Source organism: Agelaius tricolor, unplaced genomic scaffold, assembly GCF_023055355.1.
Source record: "Agelaius tricolor isolate 1412-34295 unplaced genomic scaffold, bAgeTri1.0.p SCAF_23, whole genome shotgun sequence".
NCBI lineage: Eukaryota > Metazoa > Chordata > Aves > Passeriformes > Icteridae > Agelaius > Agelaius tricolor.
The window spans coordinates 6945023-6961896 of record NW_027269283.1 but is presented as its reverse complement, the minus strand read 5'-3'; the positions used below and the strand labels follow the sequence as shown (position 1 = coordinate 6961896).

The following is a 16874-nucleotide window of genomic DNA, read 5'->3' as shown; positions in this document are numbered from 1 at the left end:
GCTGTAGGATGGTTTTATTACTAATTAACTGAGCTATTTTTAGTCTCTTCTTCCTTACCATTCTGCTTATGTACTGCTGACACAGCCAGCAAATCCAGCAGTTTTTTTAGGGAAAGGTGTTGCCTTCTTGTGAAGGCCGCGATGACCTGGTTTCAGGGGCCCAGCACTTCGATCTCCTTTTGCGGGATCCCTTGTGGCCAATAACAGACGCTGACACCAATGTGGTGGACGGTTAAAGGCGTTTATTGAGAGGTCTTAAGGGTATTTATGGACTAAGGGGTCTCTCTACGTCAGACAGGGGTTTGGCTATACTTTCTAGGGTTAGTATGGAGTGGAAAGTTACTGGCATGCATAGGTTAGGGGGGCTACACGTCTGGCTACATTCCAAGGGTGATCTTTATCTATGGGGAGGGGGGTAGAAGGATTCCTGTAACTTTCCGTTACAGCCCGAAATCTTCCGAGCGCCTGTCCCTGGCCTACCACAGAAAGGATCTGCTGATACAATACAGATCATAATCTTGATGAGTGTCTCCAGCAGTGATGTTTTAGCTGTATATGAGATTTAGCTGTATATGTACTGCTGACACAGCCAGCAAATCCAGCAGTTTTTTTAGGGAAAGGATCTGCTGATACAATACAGATCATAATCTTGATGAGTGTCTCCAGCAGTGATGTTTTAGCTGTATATGAGATTGTTGGGTTAGTCATGATTTCCAGAAGTGTTCTTGATTAACTAACTCTGATGTGGTAGTACAGATCTGGAAATGGAAGGCTCAGCTAGAAGCCTGCCTTAAAGTACTTTTGGAGAGTTCTGAATTGATCTAGTATTTCAGTGGATTTTTAACACTATCCTGGGATCTCTCTCCTGGCAGATGGTGTCAAGGAGAGAACTTACAGAGAAAGACTGAGTGGTGTTGTCACCGCACTTGACAAATGTCCCTTTAAATCAAAAAATCTGATTAATGTGGATGGTAATTCCTGGCACACAACCAGCAGTGTTCACACATGAAGAACAGTGAATCCTGCCCCCATGTCCAGCTCTGCTGCTGCTCCTCAGCTTTTGCCCAAAGCAGCACCACAGGCTCAGTTTGCCTTCACCTTTGGGACTGTTTTCAGACTCTTGAGTATTTGTCTATAGATTTCTCAAAACTTAGATGAACAATTAATGAAGACAGGCTGAATTTCCCCTGCCATGCAGACAGGTTCTGGGCTGGGTGACCTCTCCCTCCTGGCACAGTTTTCTACTCAAATTGCCTCAAATTTCTCTCCTGAGAGATAAGGGGGAGTGGTGAGGTGGCAAGAGCCTTTCCCCTGTGCTGAGCTCTTACAATGGATGCTAAAAACTGGAGCAGGTGCTTTTTACACTGGAATTTTATAGCACCTGGAAATCCCATGTGAAACATTCCTGGTGCATAACACGTTATTGTTTACTTGACCTTGGGCATTTCCTGAAACTTTATCCTTGAGTTTTGTTCTTTGTGCTTCTGCAATCCCTAAGGGAGTTGTTTCTCTGCTCCTCTGGTAAAACCTGCTTCCATGACAACTCCTGGGGGCTTTCCATTCATTTCTTTACACACACTCAAGCTTTTTTTATTCCCAAACTGCCTTCATGATGATCTAGTCCCAGCTCTCAGCAGTGTCTGCTCTCAAATCACTTCATCTGCACAAATTACTTCCGATCACAAGCCATTACATCAGAAGGGAGTGATGCCTAAAATTCCTGGTAAAGCAACAAACTAGTACTAAAAATAATCAGACCTCATGGAAAATGTCACACATCAGGTGCAGAAGACATGGATAGCACAGTGTGCACTAGCACTGGGGGAAAAAATTACCTAAAGGTTTTTCATAAATGAGATGCTCGTCAGCTGGAAGAGAGGAGGAACATTGGCAGTTAACTACACAGTGCTGGAATTCTGCCTGGCCTTTTTTTAAACACAAAATCAGGGGGCAGGAATCTTCATTCCTTCTTGGTAGTACTTCTTCCTTAAAGCTGCTGATGCCAAATGAAGTTTAAAAATTCCTGTGTTGTTATAAGAGTCCTCTTGAGTATCACATTCCTCACACCTCTCTTGAGGCTGTCTGTGCAGTCTCACCTTTGCCATGTGTTACCCAAGGTAGCTGTGAAGATGAGGCAGTGGATACATTCACTTCAGAACACACAGGATCCTTTTCTTGAAACAAAACCCTTCTGCACCAATATGTAGTATTCTCACTAACACTGTTAATTCATGACTAGTAACTTCTTTTTGTGCTTGGCCCATCTTGTCTAGGCTATGCTTTTGCCAAGAAAGGTTGGATTGGATGATCCTTGAGGTCACTCCCAAGCTGGAATTCTGGGATTCTACGATTCATCATTTGCAGAATATATCCTTCAGATGAATGCATTTCATGCTAAACATTTGGAGGAACTATGCAGCCTTAAGCCATCTGTATTCAGCACATACCAGAAGCACTTCTCTGAGGGCAAACTAAATTGACTTGAAAATTAAGTGTATTTTTAAGTGTTTTCCTGAAACAGGAACCTCTGGAGTTGTTTCTGTTGCATTGCAGTTCAGTTCATAGCCAGGAACTCCTCTGCCAGTTCTCAGAAGTCAGAGAACCTGATGCTATTTCATTAGAGATTTTCATTAGAATTTTTTTTCTTCTTGAGTCAGACTCCCACATAGAATAAAAACATTCTGTAAGGCAGTCATAAGGAGGAATAAGCAATTTGCTGTTCCCAGAAGCTGGTGTTGGGCACAGCACCTCCTCACTGCCTGTAACAGGCACAGGAATAGATGGGCAACTCAGTGTTCCAGAGAATCATTAAATCTCCTGAGTTGGGAGTGTCCAGCAGGGATCAATGAGTTCATGCTGAGCTTTTGCTGGGTTTGGTGACCAGGGGCTTTCAGATGGGCTCTTCTGCCAGGGGAGCAAGAGGACCTGGGGCATACTGAGGTGTATCTCGCCCTGTTGAAAGATTTTGCTCCTCTGACAAAACCAAGACTGATTTTTAACCAAGATATTGACAGTTGCACATGAAACCCCCAGTCCTGACCACCAGCAGGGCTTTGCCCTGCAGAGACAACAGTGGGGGCAAAGGCAGCTGTAGCCTCCTGGAAAGGACAAAAACAAAAAACAACCAATGCCACATGGCAAGGATTAATCTTTCCCAGGGCTGTACCTCAGCATGGTGGAAATTTTGACAGCTCGTTTCCATGCCATGAGAAGAGGCAGGATTATGGGATAGCCCACACCACAAGCTGTGAAAGACTAGTAAGTACCCTGTGAGTACTTGTGGTGTGCCAAAGGGCAGGGGATCTCTGCAGACAAGAGGTGCTGAATCACAGGTAAGGCTGTTCCTCCATGACATATGACAGCACACAACACATGAAACTGTGAAAGGAGAATTGGGGTTGATATTCTCAGAGCTGATTTTTCCTTTCAGGTTCAGAGTCATGAGGTGGGAAATGTACACTCCTATTCTTATCTCGCAAGTTTCCCAGCTAAAGGGCTCTCAGCTTCTGGGAAGATCAAAAGAAGTTCAATAAATCACCTGCCAGGCTGCAGTATCACAGAAGGAAGTGAGAGACACAGGAATAGAAACCAGCAGTAAGGAGCCTGTGTGATTTGACCAAAGCTGAGCAGGCACGTTGGATCAAGTCCCTGAAGCCAATCTGGACTCCTTACATTTCCCACTCAAAACCAGCCTGAAATCCACATGCCTGAGGCTCAGCAGCACTGACCACCCAACACACATCCTTGCTGAGCTCGTGTCCCCACAGCAATAGCTGGGAAGTTGTCATTCCTTGTGCTTCCAAAGGAAAATCATCAAGTCTCCCAGCTCCACTCCCATGTTACAGCTAAGTCACCACACTGCTGGAGCTCCTTCATCTTCAGACCAAGCACAGGATCCTGGGGCACTGGGTGGCCCAGGATGATGCTTGGGCGAACAATGACAAAGGACACCACACAACAGAGACCCCAATTCTCCCCACACCCACATGGCACTGTGAGGTCTGGGATCTGCTTAGTCCCTTAGACACAGCGGGTTTCCTGCCCTTTTTCCCTAAACATTGTGTAATTATAATTGTTTTTCAAGTAAACAAGGAGTTGCTGAGGGAAGACTCCTGTTGAGTCAGACAATAACACGCCAAAGCTTCATGGTTCTAAACAGGGAGAGTGTTGTGCATGGATATTGTAGCTGTAGCCGTGGCGTTGTTACTGAGAAAAGTCTTAGGTTAAAGGGCACCTTTACTAATAAATTCAAATTTTATTGAGCTAAGAGAAGGCGGTGCCCAGACCTGATCACTAGAGCTCAAGTACCTTGTGAGCAAGGTCAGGGAAGCCAAACAATGTCTGACCAAACAGAATCACAGAACATCCTGAGCTGGGAGGGACCCGCAAAGGTCATTGGTCCAAATCCCAGCTCCACACGGGACATACTAAAATCCCACCCTGTGCCTGAGAGCATTGTCCAAATGGTCTTTGAGCTCTGGTTCAGGCTTTGGGCTGTGACCACTGCCCTGGGGAGCCTGTTCTAATGCCTAAGCATCCTCTGGGAGAATAATCTTTTCCCAAAATCCAACCTAAACCTCCCTTGACATAGCTCCAGCCATTCCCTCAGCTCCTGTCACTGTCACCAGAGAGCAAAGGCCAGTGCTGCCCCTGTAAGTGACCCTATAAACCTCCCAGGGCAAAACCAAACTGTCCCATGATGGGCAAGTGGTGTCCCAACACTTGCTTGGAAGCAAACTAGGAAGAAGTGTAAACTCCAGCATTGTGCTCTGTAACTACCACAAGAAACCAAGTTTTTCTTTAAAAAGACAATTTCATGTTAGTACTTCTTTAGCTGCCTTTTAAATGGTTGATTCAGCACTACAGTATTGTATGAACAAGTCTGTTGAGCACTAAATATTCTTGAATAATTTAATTTACTCTGGGAGATGGTGATAAAAGCTACTGTCATCTGTTCACAGCTTAATCAGCAGCAGGCGGCAATCATTTGCTTTTTGGAAGGTGATTACTCCAAAGACATCCCAACACCTTCGGAATGTGGAACCTGGGAAGATCATCCCACTTCACAGAATCACAGAACAGTTTGAGCTGGAAGGGACCCAGGTCTGAAGGTTAGGTTAGGTCTGAGCAGTAACTTCTGTTTGAGTTGTACTCGACTGCAGGTTTGTGAAGTTCACAATGTCAATTGTTCATCTTCAATCTGGTTTTGGGTCTAACCCTCAAGAAACTTTGCAAACATCATCAAAATCCTATTAATTCCATATAAACCCCCACCCAGGGACTGCTTTACCAGCATTGCTGTCACCTGCCTAGGATATTTCAACTTTCTCCTCAGCAGACTCCAAACCATCTCCCATTCTCACTCTCTTCCTAAAAACAGCCAACAACTGAATTTTCACCCCAGGATCACCCTCCCCACCCTCCCTGGCCACAGTTTCCATGGTTCCCATTTCCAGTGCTGGCTTCCAGCTGTCCCAGACGGGTTTGGTGCCATTACCTGGGTTCCACAGGATTTTCTCCACCATCAGCAGAGTCAGGGACTGGATACGGAGTCTGGGAATGGATCCTGAGTCAGGGGCTGGATCCTGAATCAGGGGCTGAATCATGAATCAGGGACTGGATCCTGAGTCAGGGAGAGAACCATAAATCTGGATTTAGCCACAGTTCCAACTCTTCCATTTACAAAGGGGACAAAAAGGCCCTTTGGGGACCAACACAGGCAGCTGGACAGTGAGGTGAGGGTGGGGAGGGACCCCCCAGCCCTTCCTGCACCCCAAGGCCAGACACAGCTCTGAACTGGTGACCCTCCAGCAACACTTGTAGGGTCATCAAGCCACCAAAATGTGTTTGAGCTTCTTTAATAGGACTATACTGACAAACCAAACTCTTTCTTTTTATTGATGTTTTTCATGGAGGTTTTCGTAGTTTCTTTGGAAGGGTTTATCAGTCAGATTCTGGTTTTGCTCAATGTGAGGCAAAAATTCTCTTTCCATTAAAAAATACATGGTATGTGCTCAGCAGGCAGAGTTTCACCCAGCTCTGGATGCAGATCCATGGTGTGAGCCCCACTCAGCCCAAGAGCACCTGACCCATCTCCTCACCTGGCCAAAGTGACACCAACTCATCATGGGGCTCCTCAGTTCCCTTGTGTCCCCCTGGCTCCATCTGGGATAGGTCACCTGCTGTGCCTTCTCTTGCTTGCTTTTGTAGACTTTCCACTCTTAGGAAGCTCCTTGAACACATAAAGGAATAAAAATTATAAATTGAGGAGGGGTAGAAATGAGGGCAGGGAGTCAGGTGAGACCCTGTGGGAAAAGATGTCCTGACATCCCTGTTCTCTGCCCCACAGGCTGGGCTGCCCTGCACATCTCAGCCCCCTCTGTTCCTGCTCCAGGACAGGATTGACTCCCTCAGGCTCACCTCTGCTTCTCCAACAGGGCTGGCACTGTCCCCCTCTGGCCCTGGCACCAGGAAATTTGTTCCCACTGTTGGGTGACTGCTGTGAGGGTTGAGTCCCAGCAGGGACAGCCTGGACACATCACACAGATTTACAGCCAGAAAGGAAAGTGTTACCATCAGGAGGAAAATAGAAGTGTGCTTCAAAACAAGATAAAATTTGCACCTCTGGAATAGTGATGGGAGAATGCAAATAAGTTTAGTGTGCATTAGCACTCCCTGAGCACACTCCCACAGAGCCTGGAGGGCTCAGCCCATTGTCAGCTGCTGAGCAACATGGGAGGATGCAGAATCTGCAGGCAGAAGATTGAATTTACCTGCCTTGTGCATGACAAGTTGGCAGCCTCAGGCGAAATGGGCTGTAGGCTGTTTCAACAAGATGAATTGTGCATTTGCCCTGGTTTCATCCCCTCACAGCTCTCTGCACACCTCAGAAATTCCCCCGCTTTGTTTCTTCTATCAGCCCTGGCTCTCCACCCCTGGCATGAGCCAGCTATGCGTAACCTCACTAGAAAAACTCCCTCTGACTCCTTCCATTCACTTAGTAATTCCCTGACCTCATTCCAAGCTTTACAGCTGAGCCAGATCTCCTGGGATGAGGAGAGACATGTCCCAACTGCTCCTGCACCGAGCAGGTTGGGAGCATGTCAGCTCCTGCTGCCAATCCTCCAGGGTTTGAGGCATCACCACCACCAGCCTGAGTCATTGGCACACCTGGCTGTGGTTACAGGTGGCCAAGGAGCCCATGGCACTGACCTAACCCACCTCAGCACTTTAAACCAACCAGTGGTTTTGTGGGATTTTATCTGGGTTTAAGCATTTAGCAGCAGGGGGAAGCCTGACATGGAGAACAGCGTGGGCTTGGCTTTTTATATGTTGCTTGTAGCATTTGGAAAATTATCTTCTGAGTACTAAATATATGAGTCATCCTGGGATATCACTGCATCTACTTTTAGATCCAACCATGTGCTCTCCTCTGCCATAGTTTATAAGGAAAGAGTCTTTTAAACCATCAGGAAAAAGCTCATGCTGCCAACTCTTCCTTTTCTCTCCCTGGGCTTTGGAAACTTCAGGGGAAACCAAAAGGGATTTTCATCCTGTTAATGTTAATTAGCTGAAAAGGTGAAATACCTTGTGATGAAGCCACAGGTGGTTTGAGAGTGCTCTCTGTGCAGAGCCCATCCTGGCTTTTCCAGCAAAGCCCAGTGCCTGGAAGCCCAGAAGGACTCACGTGCTAGGGTGTTTGGCCACACTTATAAAGGTTAACATTTATCAGAAAGATCTTCCTCAGTCACCCTGCCTACCAGCCCACGTGAGAAGAAAATTCCCTGTGCAGAAATTCCAGCTAACTTGACAATGAGGGGAATAGGGTTGGGAGGAGACTGAGGAGAGGCTCCAAATCCCCTGAACAGAGCATGATAACAACGTGTGGGTGCTCAGGAGATACCCTGGTAGAGCAAGTCAGGCTCGTGGCACTGAGCTGGTGGCACAGGGCATCATCCCCTGCCAGCTCCTCGGTGCTGCAGTGGCTGGTGGCAGGGGAAGCTGGCAGAGGATGCAGAGCTCTCTCACTCAGCCTGGGCCATCTTGTTATTTAATCCCCCTCTCCTGCTTCACTGAGCTGAGCTCTGTGGTCCCCATTGCAACCTGCCAAGGCACAAGGGAGCCAGACATGGTGCCCCAAGGAGGGCTGGACATGGTGGACCCTCATTCAGTGTGGGAGGCAGTTCCTGCACTAACAGCTCTCCGTTCCTGTTCTCCCTCAGACCAAGGGCTCCAAACGCTTTGTGCTGAGTCAGGATAACTGCAATGCAGCAGGCTGGGAATCCCTCAAGGAGCTGCAGCCAACGCCAGAGGCTCCAGCTGCTCCAGCCTTCATCCCATCAGCACCGGCTGTCCTGCCTTGCACTCTGCCTTGGAGCAAAGTGCTGCAGCTGAGCTTCAGTTCTCACTGTGCTGTGATGGAAACCCTCCTCATGTCCTGCCCCAGCTGCTCTCAGACCCTGCAGAGGCACTTGGCTCCTGCCAAGGGACTAGGAGAAAGTGATGCTCAGAGACTGAGCTGCATCCCACTGGGATAAAGCAGCTTGGGAGGGCAGAGATCAGAATTGGTAAAAACTGAGCATTGGGAAGGGGAGTTCTGGTCCCCTGTGAATCTCCTTAGCAGGATTTCAAGGCCAGGCTTGGTGAAGCTTCAAGGAGATTGCCAGGACTGAGGGGATTCCCAGGATCAGCCCAGGCTCAACACAGAGGGGTGAGGGCTCCCCTCAGCTGCTTTTCAGCCATTTGCTTCTCTTCTTCCCTGGCTGAACCAACCCAGGACAATGCCAGGGTCACTGAGCTGCTTCATCCTCTGAGCCTAAAAATGGGGTGAGACATTGCAAGTTTGGGATCCCAGTTCAAGCCTGGGATCCTCAGTTCAAGCCTGTGGTGCCAGGCAGGTGTGAGCACACATCCAGAGACTCCCAAGCTGTGGAACAGTGAAGAGGCAAGCGCTGCCTCTTGGGATCATCCCCTGTCATCCAGACTGCGTGGATTAACTTGTCACTGCAGCAGAAAGAGCCTGGGATGTGTCTGTGGGCAGTGAGGAGAGGGTAAAATTCCCTTCTTCCCCCCTCAGCTTCCTTGCACAGAGGAAATGTGGGGGCACTTTCAGGTAGCATTTGCTTCAGAGAGCTTTAAACAGCTCCAAGCTGGGGGGAAACATCATCTTCTGAACCACAAACTATTCCTGGTATCTGGTCCACTAAAGAAGAACTATAAAAAGTCAAACTCATTCACAGCATAAAATGTAGCTCTGCGTCATCATTGCTACAGGCTGGAAAATGCCAGAGGCGGTCAGTCTTGTTGACTTCCCTAAGCAACATCTGTTTATATAAAACCTCCTGCAGTCAGCAGAACTGTCCCAAGCCCAGCCCACAGAGCACACAGCCAGGTTTGGGGACAGAGCTGGGCTCAGGGAGACACAGCTGGGCTGGCCCAAGAGACATGAGTGTCACCCTGGGCACAAATCCCAGTGCAAGCTGTCTGCATCCTGCTGGCACACAGCCTCACTGCGGCTCAGGGGGCAGGGGTTGGCTGGGGCTGTGTGATCACAGAACCCCAGAATGGTTTGTGTTGGAAGGGATCTTCAAGATCACCTTGTTCCAATGCCCTGCCATGGGCAGAGATGCCAACATGTGGGAAAAACAGACAATATCCAGGGTCAGATATGATGGTCTGGGTCTCCCAGCACCACCTCCAAGTGAGACTAGGAAAGGACTCGGGTGACAGAGAGGTATATGATAAAATAACTTCTTTGGTTTCTTTCTTTAGAAAACATCTTTCACACATGGTATAAAAACAGGTAGTTAAGAAATAAATTTCAAACTAGCTGTACCAGTGAGTTTGGGGCATCCTCCCCCTTCCTGTGCCTCAGCAGCAAACTCTTTTCTCAAACAAAAGCATGATAAAAATCACAAGCAAATCCTCTGTGGGAAATACTGTTAAATTACTAAAACCCCCAACAAGCCCAAACTTACACAGTTTAAAACAAAGCCAAACCATTTTCTATAAAGGGAACCATGTTCTTCCCCAGAAATAATGACCCTGGATGCAGGTTTTTCTTATGATAAAATATTGACTCTTGCTGAGGGCTGGAAAATCTGTGGCCAACACCTGCTGAACTCCCAGGAGCTGCCCCAGCAGCTGGCAAGAGGATGTTGCTGCTCACACATTCTATCCTATCCCATCCCATCCCATCCCATCCCATCCCATCCCATCCCATCCCATCCCATCCCATCCCACCCCATCCCATCAGCAGCGACACAGCTGCCATAGCACAATGCCCCTCCATCACTCGTCTCTCATGCTGCTTTTCAAGTTATGTTTGGAAAGATGAATAAATTAATGAAGCCTCAGAAGATAAAAACCAAAACAAAGAGCACCCAAAAAGTCCAGTTCATGCTCTCAGCGCAGCAGGAAGCGCTCACGGACTTTCTCCTCAATGGAGTGGAGCTTGACCATGCGCAGCGCGTCCAGCAGCTCCTTGGTGACTTCAGAGTCCTCCTCCTTCCTGTGGGTGAGGAAAGCCCGGATTTTCTCCTGGATGGCTGCCCTGGTCCATGCTGGCTGCTTCTTTGGTGAGCGCTCCAGGATCTGCTGCAGGCGCTTCAGCTTCTTGACGGGGATGTTCTGGTACACCACAAAGTCTATCATGGCCTGGTCGCAGTCAGCATCATCTGCAGCTGGTGGGGGAAAACAGCCCGGGGTTAAAGGGACACGGACAGCAGGGCACAGCCCTGCCAAGGCTCTCTGTGGGACATCTGCCCACAGGGCTGGTGAGTGCCCCAGGCCTGGAAGCGTTCAAGGCCAGGTTGGATGGGTGCTGGAACAACCTGGTCTAGTGGAAGGCTGAACTCTTATCAGTGATGCACCCTACCCAGGGCATTTGGAAAACAAGGTGTAGAAGTTCTGTAGAAAGTCAATGTACTTATTCCATGCTCCTCCCTATCAGGGAATAGAGGAACATCCCAGACAAATCTGATGCAATTGCAGTAAGTATTTACACATTCTTTTTTTCTGAAAGTTTCCGTTTTCCCCTGCAGATCTGTAACCTTTTGTAACAGATTTGTAACAGGACCAGCCCTAAGCACAGCCCCAGTCAGGGCACTGGGATGGGACAGATCTGGCCCTGGCCTGTGGAAGCTGCTGGAGTGCATCCAGCATCAGGAATGAAAGCAGAAAGAATTTTCAAGACGTCAAGGCCAAAGGATTACTCAGTCAGGGAGAGATTAGCCCAGTTTCATGCCACTGCAGACTGGGAACAGTTTCTCTGGTTATAGTGGGGTGGGTTGAGCTCCACTGCTCCGGCTCTGCCTCCCCGGCAGGCTCGGCTTGATAATCAGATCCCTGTGAGGCTCCTGAAGGAATCATAACAAACTGGAGTTAAAAAAACCCCTCCAGCTCCCATTGCTGGGGCTTCCTCCCTCTATAAATATCTGCAAAGGGCTGGTGTGGCTGCGGGGGCCGGTGTCTGACGCACGTGCTGCTGACCCTGCTCTGACCTGGCCATGCCCACCCCGGGACTGGTGACGGAGCTTCCCAGTCTCTGTGTCAGGATCACACTCCTGGCAGGGAGCTCATGGTGTGAGTCAGGCTTTGTAAGGAGAAATCTCTGTGCTGGTGATGCCAGGAGAGTGTGGAAAAGTGAGAGCTGCCTGGAGGGGAAGCCTCCACGTTCCCTCACCACACACGGGATGTCCTGAGTTGGAAGGGACCCACAAGGTTCATTGAGTCCAAGTCCTGGCTCTGCATAGACCACCCAAAACCCCTACAACATGCCTGACAGCTTTGGCCATGACCACTTCCCTGGGGAGCCTGTTCCAGTGCCTGGAAACTGGAACAAACCCTGGGGTGGGTTTCATTAAAGCTTTTCTACCAAGCTTCATCCTGGTGAAAGAATGACATTTTTTCACTCCAGAAAAACCTCCCCTGGATGTGATGAGGTCCCCACTGCTTTTCAGATTTTCAGGACATGGCAGTGGATAATCTCATCCAGGCTCACTTTCCCATTAAAGGTTGGACCAGATAAATTTTCTGAGTCCCTCCCACCTGAGCTCTTCTATGGCTTTATGACTGACACCACGTCTCCACTTTTACACCTGACAGGTCAAAATCCACCCCACACCAGCTCCAATGAACCTTGGGATTTGCTCCACTCAACCACTCAAGCACAAGACCAGGTTGCCATAAAAGCTTCTAGGAAACAGGTGAAGCCAGGAAAAGGGAGTGCAGGAGCTGTGCCAAGCTGGGTGTCTCAGCTGCCAAAATCCCCCCTTCCAGAACTCCCAGTTGTCCCTGGTAACATCCAACAGGATCTCACTGCCAGCTTTGTTCTCACTGTGCAGTGACTGCTGCTTAAGCCCAGCGCCCTGTCCTTGCTCTATGGGACTCATACTGGAAGGAGATGAAGGGAGACAGACAATTTCATCCATAATTATTATTAATTATGGATCACTCCACGCTTTTACAAGCCATTTCACCTCATTTGCATCTAACTAGGAGAAAGTCATGAGGAAGTTTGCTCTCATCCTGGCAGCATCAGTCCTGGCACGCTGTGCCCGTGGCTCACCTGCTCCCTGTGTGCTGTTGCCTCCCCCACGTCTGCAGGACGTGCACAGGGTGTCGTGGTACTTGTTGCCCTGCACGTTGGTCACCTTCCCCTGCTGCTCACAGTCCTGGTGGGGCTGGCATGGGCTGGTGCTGGAGTTGGAGGAGAAGAAGCCGTGGGGGCAGTCATGGCACTGGGTGTCCTCAAAGGGGGTACCTGAGCATGGGGACACAACGGGACTGTCAGGTGACAGGCTGGCACAGGAGCAGAGGCAGCAGCTGGGAATGATGCCAGACACCATCTGAGCATGAGGATGATGTTTTGGAGATGATCACCGCCAGCATTTCCCCTGGGAACTGCATGTCCTCGCACAGGGCAAACAGCAGTGCTGATAAATTGTCAGCAGCCCTCAGACATGAGAGGACAGCAAGAGGACATCTCAGCATGAAAGGGCCACCTCCCAGCAGGAGCCTGCAGCCAGGCTGGTGGCTGAGCTGCCAGACCAGCCCCTCGGTTCCCAGAGCCGGAGGCTCCCGAGCAAGTGAAAGTAAAAGTCTCAGTGGAGGTGAAAGCTGAGCTGGCCTTGGCCGTGCTGTCACTGCTGCCCTGGCTCCGGGCCAGCGCTTCCCGTGTGTCACAGGGCTGATGCCACACGGGCAGGGCTGCACCGAGCAACATTCCCGCTCCCTGCGAGCAGAGGGAAAGGCCCTGGGGCAGGAGATTTCCCACCCCTTTCACCTCCTCTTCATCAATCAAGTTACAAGCAGTTTCTATGCTGTTGCTGCCTTTAGGCTTTCCCAGAAGTCTGATCTTTCAGGTCCCTCCCAACCCAGACCATTCATAACGCCCAGCCATAACCCCCAACATCTGAGCCTATTTACAAATGGGAATTCTCAAAAAAGTTTGTTTGCCCAGGAGGATTGCACAAGGATCAAAGCCCTCATCCAACCCAAACAGCAGCAAACTCTGCCTACAGTCCCCAGGGCATTCCTTCCCCATCCAGACACCAGCACTGGCAGGGCCAGGGCTCTGCCCCCACACTGGACACTCAGTCCTTGCTGTGGTGTTCAGGTGCCTGGGCTGGGGGGCAATTCTCCCCACACAAGAAGCCATTTGCAAAAAATAAATAATAATAATAATAAACCCCAAAAAAACAGCTTCTCCTCAAATACCCAGCTTGCTTGCATGGCTCCCCAGTCCTAAAGCCAACCCTCCAGACAAATTTCATGTTTAATTTCAAAGTGCTTCCTTGTAATGCCTGGAGATCTTCTTCCCCCTTTGCTGTGTTACTGCATTTTGTCATGTCCTATAGAAAATTAAACCCCAAATGTCAATCATAAACATCAGCTAAAGACAACAGATATTTTCCCTGTGGCTGTTGAGCCTGGAGCTCTTCCATGCCACACATGGAAGGACTTCAAAAGACTCCTGCTTCACTACTTCAAGGTGTGAAGCAAGATGCTGCTGGGTTTGCTGGTCCTGCTCACACTGGTTTGCCATCCCCTGCTGTGTTTTCCAGGCAGAGCCTGGTCCTCACTGGTGAGTTTACACACATTTGGAGCAACTAAAGGACCAGAGAAATCTGTACAGGGAAAACAACAGGAGAATAAATCCCCTAAAAATACCTTGGGACTTAGATCACCCAAGGAGATGGAATCTCAGACTCAGGAGTAAAAACAAAGCTGGTTTTGTGGATTTGAAACCTGGCTGTGTGTCCACTGTGTGTTTTCAACACAGCCTCTCCCAAGTGCTCATTGAAAAACCACAAAACTGGCCCCAGAGCTACACACATTCCTCAGCCCTGCCTTTACATCATCAGCCACCTTCTTCAGCCCACATAATCAGCATTCCCAGCTCCCGGGCTGCCTATGCAAGGAGAAGGGAGCTGATGAATGGCTGGGAGCAGCTGGGACTGTCCCACCTGCCTGTGGCACAGGGCCAGGGGCTGCTCCAGGGACGGCCAAGTCACAGCCTGGCTCTGCCTGCTGTGGCAGGTGAGGCAGGTGGCTGGGACTGACACATCCCATCGGGGTGCGCTGCTGGGGATTTCAAAAGCGTTCAAACTGATAACTGTGGAAAAACCCAACCAAATTCCTCCTTGGAAAAGAGGCAGGAACAGCTGGCAGGGACGGCGCTGTGCCAGCACCAGAGCTAAAAGGGAGCCGGTCAGGCTATGGGCAAGCACCGGGTGCTGCATTTGGCCGCTGTATTTGCCTTTGATTTTTATCTCCCGCGGAGACTTTGGGTCGGACAGGAGCCGTGTGAGGACGCGCGGTGCCCGAATCACTTACCCGGCTTCAGAGCCCCGGCGCCGGGCGGGCACTCGGAGTGCCGGATGCACAGCTCCATGTTGGAGTAGTAGCCCTGCTGGCACTGGCAGGCGCGGTTGTGCGTGGCATTGCACTGCCGCACCTCCACCTGCTTCTCCCCGCAGATGACATTGCAGTAGCGGCACTTCTCCAGGTAGTTCCAGTACTGAGTGTAGTGCAAATCCGGGCAGGGCTGGCACAGCGTGGCTCTGTCCCTGGAGCAGTGCTGTGCCACGAAGGTCCCCGGCGGGCACTGCTGGCATGTGATCCTCTCGCCCGTCACAGCGTCCTTCCACTGGTACGTGGGCTGGGCATCGCAGGCGAGCTCAGCCAGCAAAAGGAGGAGAGGGGGGAGCATCCACTACGGCAAAGACAGCGCAAAGAGCCCTGAGCTCATCCTCGGGCAGAGGCGGGAGCAGCAAACGCGGCTGCTGCTGTTACAGAACTTGTTATTGTTGTAGAGACAAGAAATTGTTCTCCCTCCCTATGCTGTTCCCAGCCCAAGCACCAGGTGCTGCCCTCCTTTGCCATCCCAAGTGACAGAGCATCCTTCCCAAACCCATTTGTGATGCATTCAGAACCCGATTTCCCTCCCTCAGAACTTGGAGCAGCTCCAGCACATTCCCCTCTTTCACCCCAGTCAGTTCCCCACCGTTGCAGTAAGAGACACCTTTGCAAACCAAGAAGCAGAAGGGAAGTTCCAGACTAGCAGATACAAAGCATGCTCGCTAAGACCTTTAACACCTTTCGGAAACGCAGATGCTCAGGATAGGACAGAATCCCAGAGCTTGTGGACCCTCCCTTTCCTTTCCAAAGACCACGTGCCCAGCCCGACAAGCAGAAGATCCCTTACCTTGGATGAATGCCTCCAGCTGGGCACATGGCAGGATGGCATCGCACCGAGGGCTTCCGAGCGCCGGGGTCACACACCTGGGGGGACAGAGAGGCTCCTCAGAGGCTGCTGCTGCCTGCGCCGGGGCTCCTCTCGGCAGCAGCAGGCTCAACCCGAAAAGCAGCAGGTTCAGCGTAAAAACAGGGAGATGGGGAAGGGCTGATAGGTAAAGGCTGATAGGGAAGGGCTGTCGGGAAAGGCTGGGTTTCCTCGCCTGCTTTCTTCCGAGTCAGCCCTTCCTCCGCGGGAGATGCCGGCTCTCCCCAGCGCAGGGACGGAGCAGAGCCTTATAGCGGCTGCGGGCGAGAGGCTCTGGGCACCCCCGCACCCACGCAGAGCCAGACACGTGGAATGGCCCGGGGGAGGGAAACCACCCCAGCCCACCGCAGCCGAGAGGGGAGCAGGAGCTGGTGGGGAAGCAGCCAAGGTTTCCTTTTCCTCCCTTTCCTCCCCTTCCTTCCCATCCCCATCCCCATCCCATCCCTCGGGACCGGCTCCGCTCACCGCAACTCCGCCTCGCCCCTCCGCACCGCGCCGCTCCCCGCGGCCGGCAGCGCCTTTATAGACCGGCCCCTGGGAAAGACCCCTCTGGGACAAGGGGAGGTGACATCGCAGCTCCATCTCGGCCCCCCCCCGGCTCCATCCCGGCCCCGAGCCCTTCCCGGTTCCCCGCCGCGGCGGCACCGCCTTCGCCTCCCGGCGCCCTCCCTCATCCGAGCGCCGCTTTCGCTCTCGTTTCTGCACTTGCCCCTAAAAGTGAGGCTTTCAGAGCAATGAAGTTCCTTTACCTCTGTGGAGGAAGGAGGCGAGTGGCATTCGCGCAGTTTTTCAAAGCTAAATTTTAAAGGGGGTTGGTGAGAAATCATTTTCTGGCAAGGGGAAAGGCAGGGAAATTCCCCTGTGAACGCTCTGTTCCCCGGCTGGAAGCGCAAAGAACTTCCCAGTAAGAGCAGCTGCCGCCCGCTGGGAGTTTGCCCCGTCAAAGGCAGCCCCGAGGGGCCGGTTCTGGCCGTGGTTCCGGGCACTGAAACCGGCGCTGTGGGAAGCATCCCCCCGGCTCTGCCCAGGGCTCTGAGACCCCAGACCCCAGCCCACTCCTCCTCCGAGGGCGCTGAGCCGGCCAAAA

The 16874-nt window shown here is 51.0% G+C and overlaps 1 protein-coding gene across 5 annotated transcripts; it reads right to left on the bottom strand.

The window, feature by feature from the left end:
* Positions 1-572: 572 nt before the first annotated feature.
* Positions 573-16367, bottom strand: TNFRSF6B (TNF receptor superfamily member 6b). 5 transcript variants are annotated; one of them, XR_011682277.1, is made up of 8 exons: positions 16253-16367; positions 15710-15786; positions 14839-15217; positions 12569-12763; positions 10432-10682; positions 6102-6232; positions 5498-5623; positions 573-3098 (listed from the first exon to the last, which is right to left on the bottom strand). XR_011682277.1 is itself a non-coding variant. In XM_071447031.1 (4 exons), the coding sequence occupies exons 1-4, from the start codon at positions 15749-15751 to the stop codon at positions 10405-10407; spliced, it is 894 nt and encodes a 297-aa protein (XP_071303132.1). In that variant the 5' UTR covers positions 15752-16060; the 3' UTR covers positions 9737-10404. The 5 variants fall into 5 exon arrangements, 1 of the variants encoding a protein (XP_071303132.1); XR_011682276.1 differs by lacking the exon at positions 16253-16367 and having other exon boundaries at positions 15710-16063; XR_011682278.1 differs by lacking the exon at positions 16253-16367 and having other exon boundaries at positions 573-2952; positions 15710-16063.
* Positions 16368-16874: the final 507 nt, after the last annotated feature.